This window comes from Eumetopias jubatus, unplaced genomic scaffold, assembly GCF_037043125.1.
Source record: "Eumetopias jubatus isolate StellerSeaLion01/CBP00866 unplaced genomic scaffold, mEumJub1_p1.0 scaffold_4, whole genome shotgun sequence".
Taxonomy (NCBI): Eukaryota; Metazoa; Chordata; class Mammalia; order Carnivora; family Otariidae; genus Eumetopias; species Eumetopias jubatus.
Window position 1 is genome coordinate 149,038,394 of NW_028274810.1, and position 21,679 is coordinate 149,060,072.

At 45.1% G+C, this 21,679-nt stretch overlaps 1 protein-coding gene and 2 pseudogenes across 4 annotated transcripts in view; all 3 read right to left on the reverse strand.

The window, feature by feature from the left end:
• ESRP1 (epithelial splicing regulatory protein 1) overlaps positions 1-2,590 on the reverse strand; it is a 54,079-nt gene extending 51,489 nt beyond the window's left edge. For all 4 annotated transcript variants that reach the window (XM_028111210.2, XM_028111193.1, XM_028111202.2 and 1 more), the window contains exons 1-3: positions 2,459-2,590; positions 1,817-1,945; positions 441-554 (exon numbers count right to left, since the gene is read on the reverse strand). In XM_028111210.2, the coding sequence (XP_027967011.1) occupies positions 441-554; positions 1,817-1,945; positions 2,459-2,590 (375 nt within the window). The remainder of the gene's footprint in view (positions 1-440; positions 555-1,816; positions 1,946-2,458) is intronic.
• A 1,700-nt stretch (positions 2,591-4,290) lies between these two features.
• On the reverse strand, positions 4,291-10,462 carry LOC148164616 (uncharacterized; annotated as a pseudogene).
• A 123-nt stretch (positions 10,463-10,585) lies between these two features.
• Positions 10,586-11,003, reverse strand: LOC114215347 (ATP synthase F(0) complex subunit j, mitochondrial pseudogene; annotated as a pseudogene).
• Positions 11,004-21,679: the final 10,676 nt, after the last annotated feature.

A 21,679-nucleotide genomic window follows, 5' to 3' on the forward strand; every position in this document is an offset into this window, starting at 1 on the left:
CTTGCCTACTTGCTGTTAATTTAAAAGTCAAAAATTCAGCTCATATACTTTGGAAAAGGGAGAATGTCAACCATCTCAAAAACTTAACATAAACAAAAGGAGAAACTTTCATTAAGTCACCAGAGAGTATCTATAAAATTACTTCCATCTCAAATAGCTCTATTGAAGGGTCATGAATTTTTTGTGGTAAAATACACATAACACAGTATTTACCATTTTAACATGTAAGTGTAGTTCAGTGCATTAAATACATTCACTGTTGTGAAACCATCACCACCATTCCTTTGTCATCTTCTGAAGCTGAAATTCTGCCATCAAACAGTAACTCCCAACATGCATTTTTTTTAAAAACGGAGAAACTTGGATAAACCATTAAAAAAAAAGCAGCTTCCAGTGACCCCCAAAGGTCTAATCATTCTCTGAGAAGCCAGCACTCTTACCTTTTTGGAAGCCTCAGGATGCAGGATTTGCCTGACATGCAGCTGCCCATCAGTACAGAGACAGAAGGAGGTTCCGACCCCAATATTCAGTTCATTGCTTACTGACTGGTTAAACTGAAAACAAGACACAGGGATGCAACTGATGCAGGATTTCCAAACTCCAGGCAAAGTGGCCCCACGTGTTGATAACCAAGGAAAACCACACTGCCATATAAGGGGACACCAGTGCTGGGGCAATGTTAGAAAGGCTTCATTCCCACAAACTATCTAGATTCCTTTAGATAGGAAAGCTTTCCAATCAACCCACATTTCAGACAGGTGAATTTAGTATATACATTCTTCCTTCCATTCCCTCCTTCTATTTTTGCAATAAATCCACATTCAAGACTTTTAAATCGGGTCTTGTTTCATCAGCAGGTTGCCTTCAGATTACATCATTCCCTGGTGTTACTTTGTTTTGTTTGGATGTTCCGAGATTAAGAAAGATGCCAGTTTGTGATAAACAAATGTGGTTAATGGGTATAAGGACCTCTGGAAGGTCTGGCAACACGTTTCCTGGTACAGAACCCCAAGATGATAACTTACCCCTATTAATTCCCACCTTGTGTACTAGGGCAGGGGCCGTGAGAGATCTGACCCTCACCCGTGCACAGGTGTGTAGCGCCCCGCCCTATCCCTGATCCAGTACCCAACAGAACCACGAAGCAGGCGGTTTTTGGGTCACCTCAATTCCATTAAGGGGATTCCACCAGTCTCAGTGACCCAACGAGCAGCCCTACATGCTCCGGCCTGCAAACCCTCCCCGGCGCTAGGACCAAGGCCACTGAAGAAGTAGTAAGGCAACCAGAACCGAGCCTGTCGGAGTCCGGAAGCCTGAAACCGAGCAGGCACCCTCAGATTCCCACAACACCGGGGCCACCTCTAGCACGCCGCGCGGGGACCACCCGCTCCTCTACACCACAGCCACAGCGCCCTCTGTCCTAGGGCTGAGCCACAGACCCAACCAAACCCCTGCAGAGAACAGGCGCGTCTGGGGTCTGGACCTGGGGATTGGGGCGCTAGGATTCAAACTCCTCTCATCATTCAATTGGTAAAGCCCAACTGATTCCGAGGCCCCAGGAATATCTCGAAAACTAGCGACTTTTGGCCCACGAGCCTAGGGGCTGGGAGGCTTGGAGGAGCAGCGACCTCCTCCCAAAGTCCACCCGGGCCTCCGGGCCGGGTTTCCACCCACGCAGCCGGGCGTCTCGCCACCCTGCCGGGGGATGCGCGTGGACCCGCCAGCGAGGGCGTGGGACCTGGTATGGCTGCCTTGGGGCGGGGGGGACGCCAGCGCGGCTTGGATAAGGGTGGGCGGCGTGGCCCAGGGCTGTCACCTGTCGGAGGGCTTGGTCCAGCTGTGGCGCGGAGGACAGACTTTCCGCGTCGATCTTAGTTTCTTCTTTACAATCCTCCGTCAGCTCCAGCTGATCCGGTCTAACTAGTACTTCATGCAACTGTCCCACCTCCGGAGGGGAAAGAAGCTGGGGTCAGTTTTCCCCTTCCTCAATTTGGAAGCCTCCATATTCACCCTCCTCCCTCGCTCCCCGGCCCGGGCGGCCGGCGCCTCTCGTGGGGTCTGGGCGCAGAATCAAAGCTCACTTGTCGCGAGCGGCTCCAGTGGCAGAGAGGTCGGCACGGCCCTGCCTCCGGCCCCACCCCCACCCGGATCAGGTCGGAAAGGCCCTGGAAGTGGGAACCCGGGCCCCAGGGATCCCACCCCGGCTCCGCGGGGCGTCCCCCGACGGGCAGAGAACCCGGCTCGGCTGCGCCCGGCCTCCCCACCTGAGCCAGATTTCGGATTAGTGAAACGGTTCCAAAGTGTTGGCCAAAACGTTCGGTTTTACTCTGGATTCTGTAGGCCTCGGGTCCAACCTCATAAGTGGCCAAACAAGAACACTTGTTTACCAACTCCCCAAACTTCTACAACAAACTTCTTGCCCCATTCCTATCATTTGGACAGAAACCTGGAGAAATACCTTCTTGTTGGCCAGATCCACGACTTTCCATAACAGCAGGATCAGCTCCTTCTCATCCGAGCCCAGCTTGGCCCCGGTGGCCCCAGCAGTGATCCCAAAAAGAACCACCAAGTAATCCGGAGACGCCGTCATGATGATAGGTGGGGAGGGGGAGAGGGGGGTTGGGAGGCGGTGAAGTGGGGTGGAAGTGAGGACGAGAAAACCTGTGCTGAAACCTCTTCTAAGAGAAAAAGAAAGAGCGCCCACCCCCCCCTTCTCTCCGCGGCTGGTGCAAAAGGCGGTAACCAACCACCCAAGCCCACACCTGGCGGGTGCTCCACACCCTGGGCAGGAAGGGGGGTGGGAAGGAGGGCGCAGGAGGCCTGCCCTTTTTCTATTCAATTGCCGGTGCGTCTATGCAAAAAGCCAGTTGCAGGGCTGCACCCCGGGTGGAGCGCGCAATGGCTGAAAGCTTTTCTGTTTTGGGATGTGGCTCTACCTGCCCGCCCCTTCCCCCTCCCCCACGTGGTGCAGGTAAGAGACACCTGGCGGCGCCGGCCCATTGGCTCCTTCAAACCACGACGTGGCAGCGGTGGGGGAGGAGGCCGCCTGGGGAAAGGGAAGGAGGGGGCGGGAGACAATGGGTGGATGAATGGAGAGGAGAGGGCGAGAAAGAAGGAGGGGGAGACGTGAGGGGCGGGGAAGAGGCGGTTGCCACCTCAAGGGTAGCCCAGGCCAGACGGGAAAGGGGTGAGGGGTGAAAGGCGCGGAGGGGAGTGCCGGAGTCGCTTGTGGGGGGGTGGGAGAAAGTCACCTCTTCTTTGAAGGTAACGGAGAGGGATGGGGGGCATGGAAAAATGCCGACTGGGGGGAGCGACGCCGGAGGTTCTTTTAAAGGGTCAAGGGAAAAGGCCTGGCGCCGGGAAGCGAAAAGGAGGCCAGAGGTGAAGCCCTGGGTGCGGAGCTACTCAGGGCGCGGCGCCCCGAGAGGGCGACCCGCGGAGGGAGGTGCCGGCCAACGGTAGCCGGGAGGTGGCCGGGGCAGTTGCCAAACACCGGAAAAACCGCTCCCGAGCCCAACACACCTTCAAGTGCAAACTGTAGGCGAAACCCCGTGGGACCTACCCCGCTCCGGGCCGGAACCCAGGCACACGCTGCTCTAAACCCCGGGACGCTGCCCACCTTCTGGAGACAGCCAGACGCCGGGGGATCACACTCAGCCACCAAGCTTCGCCCAAAGACGCAGATGCAGCGCCCTACGCAGCAAGAGGCCCCCTCGAGGAAATTTAGGCACAATGGACCCCACTTCCTTGTCTCTTAACTACTCCCTTAATTGCTATGTCTTGTTCGGTCCTGGCTGCTAGTTGGAGCCCAGAACCTTCTCCATGGCTGGGCCCACTTTCTTTGGTTTGCCCTGGGCTCTAAAGAAAACGTATACACTGTTTTCCTAAATCAGGCCAAAGCAAATTTTTTCCTCAGTTCCCCGCTCAGAGCCCACGCCCCCTACTCATACCTTTGCCTTTGTAGTTAGGTGTCGATTTGGCCAACCTTGCGAGCATTCTCCCTCCTCTAGCTAAACTAGCTCTGCACAGAGGCTTAGGCGCCCACCATTACCACCCGGCCTCCAGGTCGGAAGGTAATGTGGTGGGGCCTTTTGACACGTGAGAGAAAAGCGCCAGAAGTGACGTTTCCTCGAGTTTTAGGTTTCAAACGTAATCTACTCTTGGAAACCGAAATCCGTCTGAAGTATTACTAGTTGGGCCCCAGGTATCCATCCTTTATATTCATGGTGTGAAATCAGGCAACATACACGCACTGCCGTAACCCACTCCGGGTACAAATCTGAAAACCTGTCAGGATGCGTGTCTGGGGAGGCTGAAGATCGCGGAGGAAGAGCGGACAAAGTGGGGGGCGGCTGAGGATTCCAGTGGCGGGGGCGGGGTGGAGTTTGAGGAGCCCAGGGCCGAGCCGCTGCGCTTCCTGGCTGGTCCGTGCGGGCGGAGGCGCTGCCGCCGGTGGCCCAGGTAGCAGCTCGCGTCCCGGGAGAGCGGGCGGAGGCTAGGCTCCGCCGGGGCCAGGCAGCGCTTCAAGGTACCACGAGGGTGCTCGGTACCGTCCTCGTACGCAGCTCGAGTTCCAGCGGCGCGTGCTTTCCTCGTCTGGACTTCAGGATGCCGGGTGGAAACGGGACCCCCGCAGTCCTCCGCTGGCTTGCGGCGGCCGCCTCGCCCCCCACCCCCGGTCCCCGTGCAGAGCTTCCCCGGCCCGCAGGTGCCGCGGGGGCAGGGACTGGGTGCGGAGCGAGGCAGGGAGGGACCTGGAAAAACCACCCAGATTGCATTGCAGTGGGCGAGGCCGCCCGGAGGAGCCGGTTCCCCTGAGCCGCCTCCCCGCGGGGCGTTCGCGGTGCGCGGTTCCCAGGTGCTTGGCCCTGCCTGGCGGGGATGTGGGACTCGGTGCGTGGTGGCCCACGCCCGGCGGGCCCGAGCGCGTGCGACCACCTCGAGGAGGGCCAAGGCCGGGCGGCCGACAGTGGCCGAGAAAGTGGTTACGACCGCTCAAGGAAGTCCTGCCCCGCCGGTCCTCTGTGGCCTCTGGTATTCGGATTAATCATTTGTGTAGCGCGTTTGGATAAAGCGAGAACTTTATTATCGGCGCCTTTGTCAGGGATTCCGCGGCGCTATCCATATTAGAATCGAATCTCAGAGCTGCTCCTTTTCAGAGACTTGTCTTCTTCCTGTTTAAGAAGTCCGATCCCTGGGTTCTCCTGTTTTTAATTTAAATTTGAATTTGTACAACTAGGTTACAAGGACAGGGATTTTGTTTTGTTTTTCCTCTAATGTATTCCGAGGGTTGGAACAGAGCCGGATGTACACTAGGCACTCAACAAATATTTGTTGAAAGATTTTAATGAGTAACACCCATCCATTTTTGCAGCTCTTGTTTCCTAGCAAGGGCATAGTTCATCACTGAGAAGGAGAAATTCTGAAAATGGGAGTCTACAGGTAATTTAAGTCTCAAGTGTTTAAAAAGAGTAGGTGCTAATTCTAGGACGGACAAACCTACTTTTGCTAAATAAGTTAAACTCTTGTAAAATGCAGGAATGCCGAGAAAAAAAGAAATCTATGCAACACTGCAGTTCTGAATACAAAAATGTCTATCCCACCATCTAGAATAATTTTAATATGCTAAGAATAATCGGTAGGAGGTGGCTGGGAGGGACCTTGAAGGGTGGATCACTCTACCTGTGGTCTTCACTCAAGACCACACTTAAAACTCCCAAAACAAATGAGAATCTGTTTTTGTGGTGTGTGTGTATGTGTTTAGCAGTTGAAACCCAATTGTGAGACAGGCTACACAATATCTTGCCTGTATTCATGAAAATATTAAAGTTATGAAGGACAAAGACTGAAGAACTGTTCTATATGAAAGGACTTTATGAGACATGACCACTAAATGCAGCATGGATCATGGACGCGGCACCTTTTTTTTTTTTCCCTTTAATGGACATTATTGAGGGGCTCCCGAGTGGGTCAGTAGGTAAACTGTCTGCCTTTGGCTCAGGTCATGATCGCAGAGCCCCGGGATGGAGCCTCTAATCGGACTCCCTGCTCAGTGGGCAGTCTGCTTCTCCCTCTGCCCCTCATGTCCCTCGTGCCCTGTCTCTCTCTCTCAAATAAATAAATAAAATACTAAAAAAAAATAATGGACATAATTGAGATAATAGGAAAATTTTGAGGAGGGTCTGTAGATTAAATAATAGTATTGTATCAGGGCGCCTGGGTGGCTCAGTTGGTTAAGCGACTGCCTTCAGCTCAGGTCATGATCCTGGAGTCCCAGGATCGAGTCCCACATCAGGCTCCCCGCTCAGCAGGGAGTCTGCTTCTCCCTCTGACCCGCCCCCCTCTCATGCTCTCTCTCTCTCATTCTCTCTCTCAAATAAATAAATAAAATCTTTAAAAAAATAGTGTTGTATCAGTGTTAATTGCCTGATTTTTATATTACTGTGGTTTCGCAGGAGAATATCCTTTGTGTTAGGAAATACCCACTTTTGGGGTGCCTGGGTGGCTCAGTCGTTAAGTGTCTGCCTTCAGCTCAGGTCATGATCCCAGGGTCCTGGGATTGAGCCCGACATCGGTCTCCCTGCTTGGTGGGAAGCCTGCTTCTCCCTCGCTCTCTCCCCCTGCTTGTGTTCCCTCTCTCGCTGTGTCTCTCCCTGTCAAATAAATAAAATCTTAAAAAAAGGAAATACCCACTATTTAGGGATAAAATTATATATAATTTTACTCTCAAACGATTACAAATATATATATATATAGGAGAGAGAAAATGATAAACCAGATGTGGCAAAATGTTAACATTGGTGAATCTGAGTGAAGGAATTTTTTATTCTATTCTTTGCAACTTTTAAAAGCTTTTTAAAAAAATTTTAGAGGACATTTGCTACCACCACCATTGGTGTTTAACAAGGTTCTGTCTGATGACTTTCTATGCTAACCTAAACCTTCTTCCTATAGAATGAATCCATTTTCTTTGTCTTTTCCTTGGTGAAAGAAGAAGGAAATAAAGGTGATCACATTTTTTGTATAACAATCCTCTTAAATCCTTTAAGGTTGTTCTTAAATAACTTTCCTAGACTAAATTACTGCAAGCTTTTGAAGCTTTCATTGTGAATCTTTTCTACTTTAAATTATCTTCGTTACACTCCTTGGACCCTTTTCTTTTTATCACTTTTAAAGAGCAGCTCTTGAACTGGATAAAATTCAAATGTCTCTACCATGGTCAGTGACCATTGACACAGTGGTATCTCTATGTCATTCTTTTTTTCTTAAAGATATTTATTTGTTTGTTTGTTTTAGAGAGAGAGCGTGCACAAGTGGGGTGAGAAGCAGAGGGAGAGGAAGAGAGAATCTGAAGCAGACTCCGTGCCAAGTGTGGAGCCCAAAGTGGGGCTTGATCTCACAACGGTGAGATCATGACCTCAGCTGAAACCAAGATTCAGACGCCTAACCAACAGAGCACCCAGGCACCGCTCTGTGTCATTTTCTTATAGCTTGTTACGCAGTTCCCCATTTTTTTTTGTCACAGTATGTGCCTTTATTTTTTTAAATTTTATTTTATTATGTTATGTTAATTACCATACATTACATCATTAGTTTTTGATGTAGTGTTCCATGATTCATTGTTTGCATTTAACACCCAGTGCTTCATTCAATACGTGCCCTCTTTAATACCCATCACCAGGCTAACCCATGCCCCTACCCCCCTCCCCTCTAGAATCCTCAGTTTGTTTCTCAGAGTCCATAGTGTCTCATGGTTCATCTCCCCCTCCGATTTCCCACTAAAGACTATAATGGTAGCAATACATTTGCTGGCTCCAGTTTTGTTTGAGATCTCTAGATCTTTCTTGGAATTCTCAGTTGCACATACATAGTTATTCTCTTGTACCTGTAAGAAAACAGTCTTCAGGGGACGCCTGGGTGGCTCAGTTGACTAAGCGTCTGCCTTTGGCTCAGGTCATGATCCCAAGGTCCTTGGATTGAGCCCCATGTCAAGCTCTCTGCTCAGTGGGGAGCCTGCTTCTCCCTCTGCCTGCTGCCCCCCCACTTGTGCTCTCTCTCTCTTTGACAAATAATAAATAAAATCTTAAATTTTTTTTTTAAGAGCCTTCAAAAGTAAATCAAAGTCTGGATCTTTGAGCTCTGCATAGACACCAGGAGCAAAGCTCACCCTCCTGAGCTGAAAAAATTTATGGACAAAAAATTGTCATTGAGATTAAATGGTGGCAGACATGTCCAGGGAATATTGTGGGGGTTCAATCCCTTTATAAATCTTGTGATAGATTAATGTGTGGAGATGGCAACTCATGGGAAACAAGAATATTGGAATGGTGGTAATACAAGGAAATGATACCATCATATTAGAAGCCTTGGAACAAGTATAAACAAGGGGTGTGTTCACCGGAAGAAATCAACTGCTGCCGCATGTCCCCTCTCCGTAACCTCTGTTTTACCACAAAATAAAAATCGGGTCGTGTGCATTTTTATATTGAACTTTTTCGTTAAATCAACTTTTGTAATAATAAAAGTGAATCGAATGTTCTTGAAGTAGAGTAGTGATGGTTGGTAGTGAATATACTAAAAACCACTGAATTGTATACTTGAAAAGGGTGAATGTGAATTATATCTCAGTTTTTTTAAAAAGCAAATCAATGTAGGGGCGCCTGTGTGGCTCAGTCATTAAGCGTCTGCCTTCAGCTCAGGTCATGGTCCCAGGGTCCTGGGATTGAGCCCCGCATCGGGCTCCCTGCTCCGCGGGAAGCCTGCTTCTCCCTCTCCCACTCCCCCTGCTTGTGTTCCCTCTCTCGCTATGTCTCTCTGTCAAATAAATAAATAAAATCTTTTTTAAAAAAGGCAAATCAATGTAAAAGCCTGTGTTCTGAGGCTACCACAAGCCACTGATATTTCTTAGTTATTTGTTTTAGATACAGTTGGCAAAGAGATCCACATTTTATACTCCCTGGACAAATCCAACTTCTCTGAAGGTAAGGGGAAGTGATGGTGAAGATAACTAAATACATTTTAATTTTCTGTGGATTACTCTGTGCATCACATATTTAAATTACTGGTCTGAACCATAGCAATTATTATGGACAGTCTGTATGGAAGAAGTATGGGTTTATTAACTGGCCCTGCCATTTTCTCCCTCATGGCCTTGAATGTGTCCCTTAGCTTCACAAGGATTCAGTTTTTCACCTGTGAAAATGGGGATGATGACAATGTATATGTCATAGGTTTTCAGGGGAGAAGAATTGTATAAAGAAGTCTCTTCCTTAAAGGAAACAAACCTGAGAACTAGGAAGTTTACTATTCAAGAGCAATCTCCAGGTGGGAAGAGGGGTCTCTTCAGACAACCACAAAGGCCTTAACCCTCTGACCTTTGTTAGCTTAGACTAAAGACACCATCAAGGCAGCCTGAAACATTTAAACAAGACTTTACTGACTGTCATGTCTTAGGGAGATACACAGAAAAATTACATATAGGGAAATGCTCCATGAATCTGTACAAGATGCACCTTCTCCTTGGGAACCACAGATGTACTTCACTTGGCATACAGGGAAATGATTCCACCCAGATAACCTCCCTCCTTATTCCTGGCCTCATGCCCTTTGCCCAGGAGTACATCCCTGCCTCTCCCAAAATCCAGTTAGAGAGGGAAGCACGGCAGCAAACCTTATCTTTTAAGTCAAGGTGGGTTGACAGGAGTGCGTGTTTAAAGATTTTATTTTTTAGTAATCTCTACACCCAACATGCAGCTTGAACTTAAAACCCTGAGATTCAAGAGTCACATATCCACCAACTGAGCCAGCCAGGCACCCCTCCGCATTGTCCTTTTTTTGTCTCATTCAGTCTCCCATTGGAAAAAATCATTGTCAGAATTTTGAAGCCACTGCCTTGATCCCTTCTGAAAATTATCAACAAATTGATTTTCCTAAGACTCACTTGTGTTTTTAACAACTGAGCCACCCAGGCATCCCTTTTATTTTTTTAAGACTCACTTGTGTTTTTAAAATTAATATATATTGGGGCGCATGGGTCGCTCCATCGGTTGGGCCACCGACTCAGGATTTCAGCTTAGGTCATGATCTCATGGGTCATGGGATTGGGCTCTGCTCTCAGTGGGGAGTCTGCCTGAGATTCTCTCCCTCTGCTGCTCTCCTCGCTTATACTCTGTGCACGCTCTCTCAAATAAATAAATCTTTAAAAAATGAAAATTAAAAAATAAAAGTAGTACAAGTATGTCATCTTATAAGTCTAATCATGCTACATGGTTTATAATAAAAAACTGCAGTTACCTGTCTCTCCCCCGAATTCTGACTCCTGCTTCCCAGAGGCACCTACCCACTTTCAGCTATCTTCTGTTCTTGTAACCTCCTCATTTTCCGCTAACATGCATTTACTAATATTACCTACCTCAGTCTTTTTTCTTCTGTGAAAGTGCATCTCACAGGTACATGTATTCATGCCACAAAGGAAACGACACTTCTACAAGGCTACAGGGATGCTCCATGTTCCCATCCAACAGAGCTTGCTGAAATTTACAGCCAGACTGACATTCCATCTGATGTGTACTCCAAATAAAGCTGGTTAAAGATGACCATACACGGGTGCAGGACTTGAAGTTTTCAAAGCTTTACCTTTTTTTTTTTTTTAATATTTTATTTATTTATTTGACAGAGAGAGACACAGCGAGAGAGGGAACACAAGCGGGGGCAGTGGGAGAGGGAGAAGCAGGCCTCCCACAGAGCAAGGACCCAATGCGGGCTCGAGGCGGGGCTCGATGCAGGGCTCGATCCCAGGACCCTGGGATCATGACCTGAGCTGAAGGCAGACGCTTAACGACTGAGCCACCCAGGCGCCCCAAAGCTTTACCTTTTTTATCAGCACTCCTGATTTTATAAACCGTGAAGCCCATCAACCCCATTCCTACCCAAATCTCCTGCTAAACTTGGGTATAGTGGGGCTTCATGGGGATCCAAACATTTTTAATAAGGCTTTGAAGCATCTCAGGCGCAGCACCACCAGCTAAGGCTGCCCCAACTCGCACAGCCAATGACTCAGAAAGGTCCAAGCCTACTTCAATCTTGTTGTTCATTTTTTCAAATTGAGTTGGAAGGATGGAATAAATTATATATTCTGTAACTGAAATATCAAATCCATCTATGATGCTTCCCAGAGCCCTCAGTGATTACCACTATAGACTATGTACTTAAAATCCTGCCCTGTATTATTTATTTCAAGTAGGCAAAAGCTTTCTTTTCTTAAAATTCTAGACTCTCAATTAATGGCCACTTTATGGCTGCTTTCATTAAACTCTTCTCTTTATGTGCATTTTATTTTTTTAAGTTTATTTCTTGCAGTAATCTCTTTACCCAATGTGGGACTCAAACTTATGACCCCAAGATCAAGAGTCACATGCTTTTCCAACGGAGCCAGTCAGTTACCCCTATATGAACTTTAACAACCAGTAGTACTTGCTCATGCTTAGAACTTGGGAAAGAGGTTTGGTGAGGGTATCCATCAATTATGCTGACCTTTGAGGAAGAATAACATTTCCAAATTAGAAGAACTGCTCCCAGTAATAGGACATCCCTTTCTTGTTCAAATCTGTATCCCTGCTTTAGAATCTATTTGAATCGGCATCCACTTCTGCAAACAATATTTTGAATCAGATCATCATTCTGAAAGGCAACCCCAAAAAACCATTAGCACTTCCAGTAAGGAGTGGTCCATCGGGTTGATGGGAAAGAGAGCAGAAGGGAGATCTTTCTTTATAAACATAAATAACAACAATAAAATAACTTTTATTTATTAAATCGACACTATATATATTATCTCATGTGATTCTCACAACAACCAAATAAGGTAAAAGTATTGTGGTTTTTTTTAAGACTTTTTAAATTTATTTATTTGTCAGAGAGAGGGAGGGAGAGAGAGAGAGAGAGGGCACATGCAGGAGGAGCAGAGGGAAAGGGAGAAACAGACTCCCTCCTGAGCAAGAAGCCTGATGTGGGGATTGATCCCAGGACCCTGGGATCATGACCCAAGCCGAAGACAGATGCTTAACCAACTGAGCCACCCAGGTGCCCCTAAAAGTACTGTTTTTTAACCCCCACTTTACAACTGATGAAACCAGAGGCTAAGAATGACTTGGCGAAAACAGCATGGGAGGCCCTGGCAGAGCTGGGCTTTATACCTAGGGAGTCTGACTCCAGAGACTGCATTTGGGCACTGCACTGTACTTAACATGAACCACGTTTATACTCTAGAAATCTTATTAATAAGCTAAAATAGGGCAGACTGTCACAAAGTAAAACCTATCTCCCAGTGAAAGCTGAGTTGCAACGTATACATGTGGCCAAAAATAAGCCACAAAAGCAAAGCTCCAGTAAGCTGATTTAATAGATTTAGTTGGGGCACCGGGGTGGCTCAGTCGTTACGTGTCTGCTTTTGGCTCAGGTCATGGTCCCAGGGTCCTGGGATTGAGCCCCGGATCAGCCTCCCTGCTCAGCAGGAAGCCTGCTTCTCCCTCCCCTACTCCCCCTGCTTGTGTTCCCTCTCTCGCTGTCTCTTTCTGTCAAATAAATAAAATCTTTAGAAAAATTAGTTTTAGTAATAGCGCACCTTAAATTTTATCAAGTAACCTGCATTTTATACTGTAGCTTGCTTACAAGATAACCATGAATTATGAAGTATACTTGAGACCCATGAAGGATATAACATTCTACAATGGTTATAAATAACATGGTAGTCAAAATAAGCATTAAATCTGTCATCAAAGCTTACGACTTTCATATTTGGCAGAGACTTTTGTACATTTTATTCCAGCTCCTTCTTTTCACAAGAGGCCAAAGACATAAGTGACTTGCCCAGCCAAGGTGCCCTGGCTAATGAGTAGCAGGGCTCTTCTCAGAGCTCAAGTCTCCTGGCTCCTGGCCCAGGGCTCTTTCCCTGTCGCGTCCATGACTACCCAGAAAGTGTGCTTCCTTGGAGAGTATGATAGGCTTTCTAGATGGGCCTCACAGATGTCTGGGTAGCTGGTTTTGGTGAAAATGACCTCTCTTGTTAAGGTTTCAGTAGGGGAAAGACATCCTGGTTGAGAGATCCTCCCCACTGCAACGTTCAGGACGGAAAAAGGACTTGAGTGCCCACCTCTGATGCCGACCCATTTCTTCTTGGTATCCTGGGTTCTGACTCCACAGCTACTGCCTGAAACATTGAGAATTTAGAAGAGTTTTGGTATGGAGGCAGCAGGTGGGGGTGGAATTTGGATGAGCCGTTCTTCAAATTGCCCAAAGAAATTTCAATGGAGGCATGCTTTTGATATTGGTAAATCTCTCTGCAGAAGGTACAGATACACAGGACATGATCTCTGCTGTTAAGGAGTTTGAAATGGGGGACGCCTGGGTGGCTCAGTCGGTTACGAGTCTGCCTTCAGCTCGATCATGATTCCAGGGTTCTGGAATGGAGTCCTGTGTCCTCCTTGCTCAGCGGGGAGCCTGCTTCTCCCTCAGCATGCCACTCTCCCTGCTTGTACCCTCTCTCTCTCCTGAGCTCTCTCTCTGGCAAATGACTAAATAAAATCTTAAAAAAAAAAAAGGAGCTTGAAATGTGATGACAGAGACAAAGCTCAAACAGCTCAGTTGACTTGTATGGTATAGACCCCTTAAGAGCATGGCTTTGGCCTAGAGCAAACATAAGAAGGATGATACAGCAGATGGTCTACACAGGAACGTTTTTCTTTTTCTTTTTCTTTTTAAAGATTTTATTTTTAAGTAATCTCTACCCCCAACGTGGGGCTCAAACTTAACAACCCCAAGATCAAGAGCCGCATGCACTTCCAACTGAGCGAGCCAGGCACCCCAGGAATGCTTTTCTTTCTTTCTTTCCTTTTTTTATTTTTTTTAAAGATTTTATTTATTTATTTGAGAGAGAGAATGGTAGAGAGAGAGAACATGAGAGGGAAGAAGGTCAGAGGGAGAAGCAGACTCCCTGCTGAGCAGGGAGCCCGATGCGGGACTCGATCCGGGGACTCCAGGATCATGACCTGAGCCGAAGACAGTTGCTTAACCAACTGAGCCACCCAGGCACCCTCTTTCTTTCCTTTTTTTTAAAAAAATTAATTAATTAATTAATTTGAGAGAGAGAGAGAGAAAGAGCAGGGGGAGGGTTAGAGGGAGAGAATCTCCAGCAGACTCCCGGGGGAGCCTGACTTGGAGCTCCATCTCACGACCCTGATATCAGGACTTGAACCGAAATCAATAGTTGGATGCTTAACTGACTGAGCCACCCAGGCACTCCCCCAGGAGCTTTTAGAATTTAATTTAAAAGCATTTAGGATGCTTTTCTAAACCCCTGGGTCACCAATATGGCTAGCCCATTTTCTATGCTTACTTTGTTACCTCCTCCAACTTATACCTACTTCATCAGCTCTCCATCTTCCTTATTGGACACATGGGCTTCAGCTACATTCTTCACCATGAAGTGTCATCTTTACTGACTGACAGTTGGCTAGCAAAATTCCTCCCATGGTTTGGTCAGTGGCTCTATTCTTCTTTGGCATAATGCCCTTCCTACCTTCCCTATTCTCAAAATGATAGCAGCAACTACCACATAGAAGAAGTGGCAGATAATGTCCGGTGAGGGTTCGGATCAGGCGTTCAGAGTCCTGCCTCATCTATCTACAGCCTGTCTTTCCAGCCCTTTTCTCTCACTCTCCATTTCCCTAACATATCAGTCATAGAAGTTAAACTTTTACTGTTTCCTCTTTTTCCAGCTTCCTTGCCCTTCTAGGCAGGACTGGTCACTTGCTCGTTTAACTTCCCACAACAACCCAACACTTCCTAATGTACAGTATTTATTTTTTTAAAGATTTTATTTATTTATTTGACAGAGAGAGACAGTGAGAGAGGGAGCACAAGCAGGGGGAGTGGGAGAGGGAGAAGCAGGCTCCCCACTGAGCAGGGAGTCCAATGCGGGGCTCAATCCCAGGACCCTGGGATCATGACCTGAGCCGAAGGCAGACACTTAAGACTGGGCCACCCAGGCACCCCCTAATGTACAGTATTTAAAGAACCTATCTGCCCAGATGGCTTCATAGTGATTCTACCAAATATTTAAAGGGGAATTGATACTAATCCTTCACTAACTCTTCCAAAAAGAAGAGGAAGGAACACTTTCCCAACTCATTCTATGAGGCCAGTATCACCTCAGTACCAAAACCAGACAAAGACATCACAAGAAAACTACAGACCAATATCCCTGATGAATATAGAAAATAAAACAAATTGGGGTACCTGGGTGACTCAGTCAGTAGTACTCCTCAAATTGATTTATGGATTCAATCCCTATCAGAGTTCCAGTGGCCTCTTTTTGCAGAAAATAACAGGCTGATTCTACAATTCATCTGGAAGGCCAAGGAACCCATAATAGTTAAAACAATCTTGAAGAAGAAGAAAATAGTTTGAATACTCTCACTTCCTGATTTCAGAACCTACTACGAAGCTATAGTAATCAAGACAATGTGGTACTAGTATGTGGATAGACATATAGATTAATAGAATCAAGAATTTTAAAAAGTCATTAATGGGGCACTTCGGTGGCTCGGTCGGTTGGGTGTCTGCCTTCAGCTCAGGTCGTGATCCCAGGGTCCTGGGATCGAGCCCTGCACCAGGCTCCCTACTCCGCAGGAAGCCTGCTTCTCCTTCTCCCCCTCCCCCTGCTTGTGTTCCCTCTCTCGCTGTGTCTCTCTGTCAAATAAATAATAAAATCTTAAAAATAAATAAATAAAATTATGCATTTATATGTATTTCTCCTACTAGAATTAGACTATGAACTTTCTTCATCTTTACATATTGTAGGTACTCGGTGAACACAATAAATACCTGTTGATCCAATGATTCATTCCTTGACATCTTTGAAAGAAGTTAAAGACCTTGACAGGCAGTTGGAAAGAAAGATTATTGGTGGCTGAGTGGAGGCATGGACAAGTTAAAGCACTGGGTTTGAGCAACCTGCAATCCCCATCTGGCTAGGAGACAGAGAAGAGAAAGCAGTCCAGAGATGGGAGGTAAGGGTGGTACTCCCTACTAAATGTGTGCCATTTTTAATTGTCATTAAATATTTTGGTTAATTGATGGTGCTTTGCTAACTGAAAGTATTATTGGACAAAATGCTGATTCAACCTCTCTCCCTTATGCCTTTTCTTTTTCCTTCCTTTCCTTTCTTTTTTCTTTCTTTTTGGTCTACTATTTTTAATAACAAGTTTTCTAGAAACAAGTTAAATATTTAAAACCAAAGGCCAGTTCTTAGGTCTCATTTAGTTGTTCCCTATGTCTTTTTCTACCCCAGTAGTTTACTCGAAAGCTACAAGGGAGGGTGCTCCAATTGGAACAAAACAGAGTGGGAAAACATTTCCATCTTTGGCTGCTACAACAAGCTCTGCCCATTCTGGAAATCCTGCTTTGAAAGCACAAGGTGATCATCATGTTTCATTCACACAGCTACTCCGCTCTACTCTCTCACAGTTCTAAAGCCAAAAACCTACTGTTCACACCTATCTGCCCAACTTCCTTCCTTTCCTTCCTTCCTTCTTTCATTCCTTCATTCAGCAAATATTAATCAAGCACTTACTTTTTGCCAGGTATGGATATAGGAACAAATAAGTAAACTATGCTTTTAATATATGTCATAGCATCCAATGTTGGGTTGAAGCATTTCTATTGGACTATTAGTAACAACTTTTTAGAAAGCTTAAAAACCAGGTTTTAGTGAATGTGAGAATACTATAATACTATCTTGCATTTGAATAGAACTATACGGTATTCAAAGATTTCTCGTGCAATATTCCATTTGATACCCAAATCTATTAAAAAGAAAAAAGGGTAGGGCAAATATTATCTTCATTTTGAGGATGAGATAAATGAGATTTGGGTAGGTTAGACGATTCCTTCAAGTTCACACAGCTAGTAAGCAGCAAAATTGGCTTAGGAACTCAACTCTTCCTTCCGATTGGTTGCTTTTTCTATTACCCGTTACTGAGACAGGAAGGTCTGACTTCTTAGGAAGTGGCTCTCTCACTCTGTGTGTAAAGAAGACAGCAGAGAACTGTTCTGTTTGTGCTTTTAAGATTTTTTTTAAAGCTTATTCATTTAACTAATCTCTACACCCAATGTGGGGCTTTAGCTCATGACCCCAAGATCAAGAACTGCATGCTATTCCGACTGAGCCAGCCAGGCACCCCTCTTTTTAAATTTTTAATAAACTATCACTGTGCTTATTGTCAATTTTATAAACAGGCAGCCATCAAGAAGCAGATGTACACATTGTGAAAATATGTTTCTGTAAGACTTGTAAGTGCATAATTAATGAGAACAGAAATCAAATCCTTGCTAAGTGTATAGTTCCTGACCCAAAGTTCTCTCTTGAAGATCTTTCTATTTACCTCAACTGTTAGCCTCTTTGGGAATAATTTCCAAAGTCAATTCAACAAATGTTATGGGGGTGACAAAGTGCCTGGTGCACTGAGAATTTAATCAGGAATGAGGCCCCACCCCAGCTTTCAGAGCCCCTTGTCTCTGTTAGGGAAACAAATAATTAGAACACAATGTAAATACATGCCATAATGGGCAAATGCTGTAATGATATGGAAGTTTTCTTAAGAAACAAAGTTAGGAAACAATTACTTCTACTTAAAAATAATTCTACATTGAGGGCGCCTGGGTGGCTCAGTCGTTAAGTGTCTGCCTTCCGCTCAGGTAATGATCCCAGGGCCCTGGGATCAAGTCCCACATCGGGCTCCCTGCTCGGCGGGAAGCCTGCTTCTCCCTCTCCCACTCCCCCTTCTTGTGTTCCTGCTCTCGCTGTGTCTCTCTGTCCAATAAATAAATAAAATCTTTTAAAAAATTAAAATAAAATAAAAGTAATTCTACATTGAAATCTTAAATCTTTCTGACAACCTCCAAGCTTTCCAGCTCTCTTAATGACAATAATATTTTTATTGACTAGCTATTATGTAGTGAACACTGTGCTGCTTTATAGGTAGTATATCTCATTTAATCCTCACAAGAACCGTGTGATTATTTTTCATTTTACACATGGGAAATCTAAAATTCAGAGAGGTAAAGTGACTTGTTCCAGGTCCCACAGCTGGTAAGTGGATAGAGCCAGTTTGGGCTCCCAAGTGCATCCTCTTAATCAAGACCCTATAGAGTCTCTTTTCCTCCAAAAGCGACTGTTCTTTGATCTTACTGAGATCTCAAAAGCCTTGGTTTCCTTTTTCTCCTCATCTCCTGGCTATCACTTTTCCTTTCTTTACCCCCTGTCCTCCAACCATGCCAAACCACTTATAGGAACCCAACTGGTATATCATATGGCACTTCTTTTCCTTTGTACACATTGTTCCCACCGCCTGGCTGAGCTCAGTCACAGAGCCAACAAACCCATTTTGAAATATGACAGAGTGAAAGATGAAGAGGAACCATAACAGTAAAGTATATTTGAAAAGTTAATACATCACTCCCATAATATCAAAAGAATTAAGGAAATTATAAAACTAGAGAATTCGTGGTAGACTTTATACATGAAAAGATCTTACTGGTAGAATTTGGGGAACACACTCTGTTCAAATGTAGTTGTAAGATTCACTTAATTTGATCCTGTATTATAGGACAAAGATACACATAGTTAATACCTCAAGATATTATTTCTGTATATGGCATTCGTTGACAGTGACAAAAACAAAATTATAAATACAATCTTAATGTAATATTTTTAAAATAAATACATGAACATATGTGTGTATATATATGTACCACACATATACTCTTTTATTTTATTTTTTTTAAAGATTTTATTTATTTATTTGACATAGACACAGCAAGAGAGGGAACACAAGCAGGGGGAGTGGGAGGGGGAGAAGCTGGCTTCCCGCTGAGCAGGGAGCCCGATGTGGGGCTCGATTCCAGGACCCTGGGATCATGACCTGAGCTGAAAGCAGACGCTTAATGACTGAGCCACCCAGGCGCCCCACATATACCCTTTTAACCTTTTTTTTTAAAGATTTTGTTTATTTGTCAGAGAGAGAGAGAAAGCACAAGCAGGGGGAGCGGCAGGCAGAGGGAGAAGCAGGCTTCCCGCCGAGCAAGGAGCCCGATGCCGGACTCGATCCCAGGACCCTGAGATCATGACCTGAGCCGAAGGCAGATGCTTAACCAACTGAACCACCCAAGCATCCCATACTTTTTTTTTTTTAAGTAATCTCTACCCCTAAAATGGGGCTCAAACTCATGAACTCATGACCAAGAGATCAAGAGTCACATACTCTACTAACTGAGCCAGTCAGGCATCCCACACATACTCTTAAATAAAACCTAAATCATAAAGCAAATCCAGGGATGCCTGGGTAGCTCAGTCAGTTAAGCCTCCAACTCTTGATTTTAGCTCAGGTCATGGTCTCAGGGTCCTGAGATGGAGCCCTGTGTGGAGCCCCCGCTGAGCATGGAGCCTGTTTGGGATTCTCTCTCTCCCTCTCCCCCTGCCCCTCCATCCCCACCCCACTTGTGTATGCTCTCTCTCTTTCTCTCTCTCTAAAAAATATATATATAATAAATAATATAAATAGGGCGCCTGGGTGGCTCAGTTGGTTAAGCGACTGCCTTCGGCTCAGGTCATGATCCTGGAGTCCCGGGATCCAGTCCCACATTGGGCTCCTTGCTCGGCAGGGAGTCTGCTCCTCCCTCTGACCCTACCCCCTCTTGGGCTCTCTCTCTCTCTCTCACTCTCTCTCTCTCAAATAAATAAATAAAATCTTTAAAATAAATAAATAAATAAATAAATAATATAAATAAAGCAAATCCATGGGGTTCCTGGATGGCTCAATCGGTTAAGCATCTGACTTTGGCTCAAGTCATGATCTCAGGGTCCTGGGATTGAGCCCTGTGTTGGGCTTCCCACTCAGCAGGGAGTCTGCTTGACCTTCTCCCTCTTCCTCTACCCCTCCCCCTGCTCATACTTTCTCTATCAAATAAATAAATACAATCTTTTAAAATTTTTTTAAAAAATAAAGCAAATCCAGCTCACAATATCATGTTTTCTTTTTAAAAATTTTTTTTTTTATTGGGCGCCTGGGTGGCTCAGTCGTTAAGCGTCTGCCTTCGGCTCAGGTCATGATCCCAGGGTCCTGGGATCGAGTCCCACATCAGGCTCCCTGCTCAGCAGGAGACTTGCTTCTCCCTCTCCCACTCCCCCTGCTTGTGTTCCTGCTCTCGCTGTGTCTCTCTCTGTCAAATAAATAAATAAAATCTTTAAATTAAAAAAAATTTATTTTTTTTAGGGAAAGAGAGCCCATGTGTGTGTGAATGGTGTGGGGTAGGGGTAGAGGGAGAGCGAGAGGGAGAATCTTAAGCAGGCTCGACAGGGCTCAGTTTCATAACCCTGAGATCATGACCTGAGCAGAAATCAAAAGTTGGAGGCTTAACCAACTGAGCCACCCAGGCACCCCATCATCAGTTTTCTAAACAACAAAAATTAAAATACACATATCAGATGCTCTTAAGTCAGTATTTAGAGGAAAACCTCTTTGCTCTTAAATGCTTATAGTAGTAAAAAATTTTTTTAAGAAAGAGGCATGATAAATTAAGTCTCTGTCTAAGGATTATGAAAAGAAACAAAGTATTTCTTTTACAGCCTAGTTCTGTCATTTTTTTAAAAGATTTTATTTATTTATTTGAGAGAGATAATGAGACAGAGAGAGAGCACAAGAGGGGGGAGGGTCAGAGGGAGAAGCAGACTCCCTGCTAAGCAGGAAGCCCGATGTGGGACTCGATCCCGGGACTCCAGGATCATGACCTGAGCCGAAGGCAGTCGCCCAACCAACTGAGGCATCAAGGCGCCCTAGTTCTGTCATTCTTAATATTTTGCCATATTTATATAAAATTAGAGATTTGAAAAATCAGTTCTGTTAGTTTTTAAAGAACTATATTGGTTTTCTTATCAATTCTATTTTTGTCTTTATTTTAAAGATTTTATTTTTAAGTAATCTCTGCACCCAAGGTGGGGCTTGAACTCACAACTCTGAAATCAAGAGTTACATGCCCCAGCAACTGAGCCAGCCAGGTGCCCCTTGTCTTTATTTTATAACTGATGACATATCAGAGTGCCTGGGTGGCTCGGTTGGTTAAGCATCTGACTCTTGGTTTCAGCTCGGGTCATGATTTCCTGACTATTAGATCAAGCCCCATGTCGGGCTCTGTGCTCAGCCAGGAGTCTGCTTCAGATTCCCTCTCCCTCACCCTACTCATTCTCTAAATAAAAATAAAATAAATAAATAAATAAATAAATAAATAAATAAATAAATAAATAAAATCTATAACTGATGACAAATCAACAGTTTGCCTTGGGAAATAATTGAGAAGCCACTAGCTTGGTTAATGAAAGAAATAGTCAAATTAACAGAATCATGGACAGAAGAAAGATAACATAATTTGAACATGCTTTTTAATGACAGGAATATTATATTAAGCCATGAGCTTATAAAATGTGCTAAAGAAGTAGAAGAGAAGACCTGCTTATGATAGTGTAAGGATACCAAACTCAAGGTAGCCAAAGAGACAAACCATGAAGATATATACAGCAGAGAAAGAAATAGGTACTTAACAAATGATTAATAGAACAACAACAAAG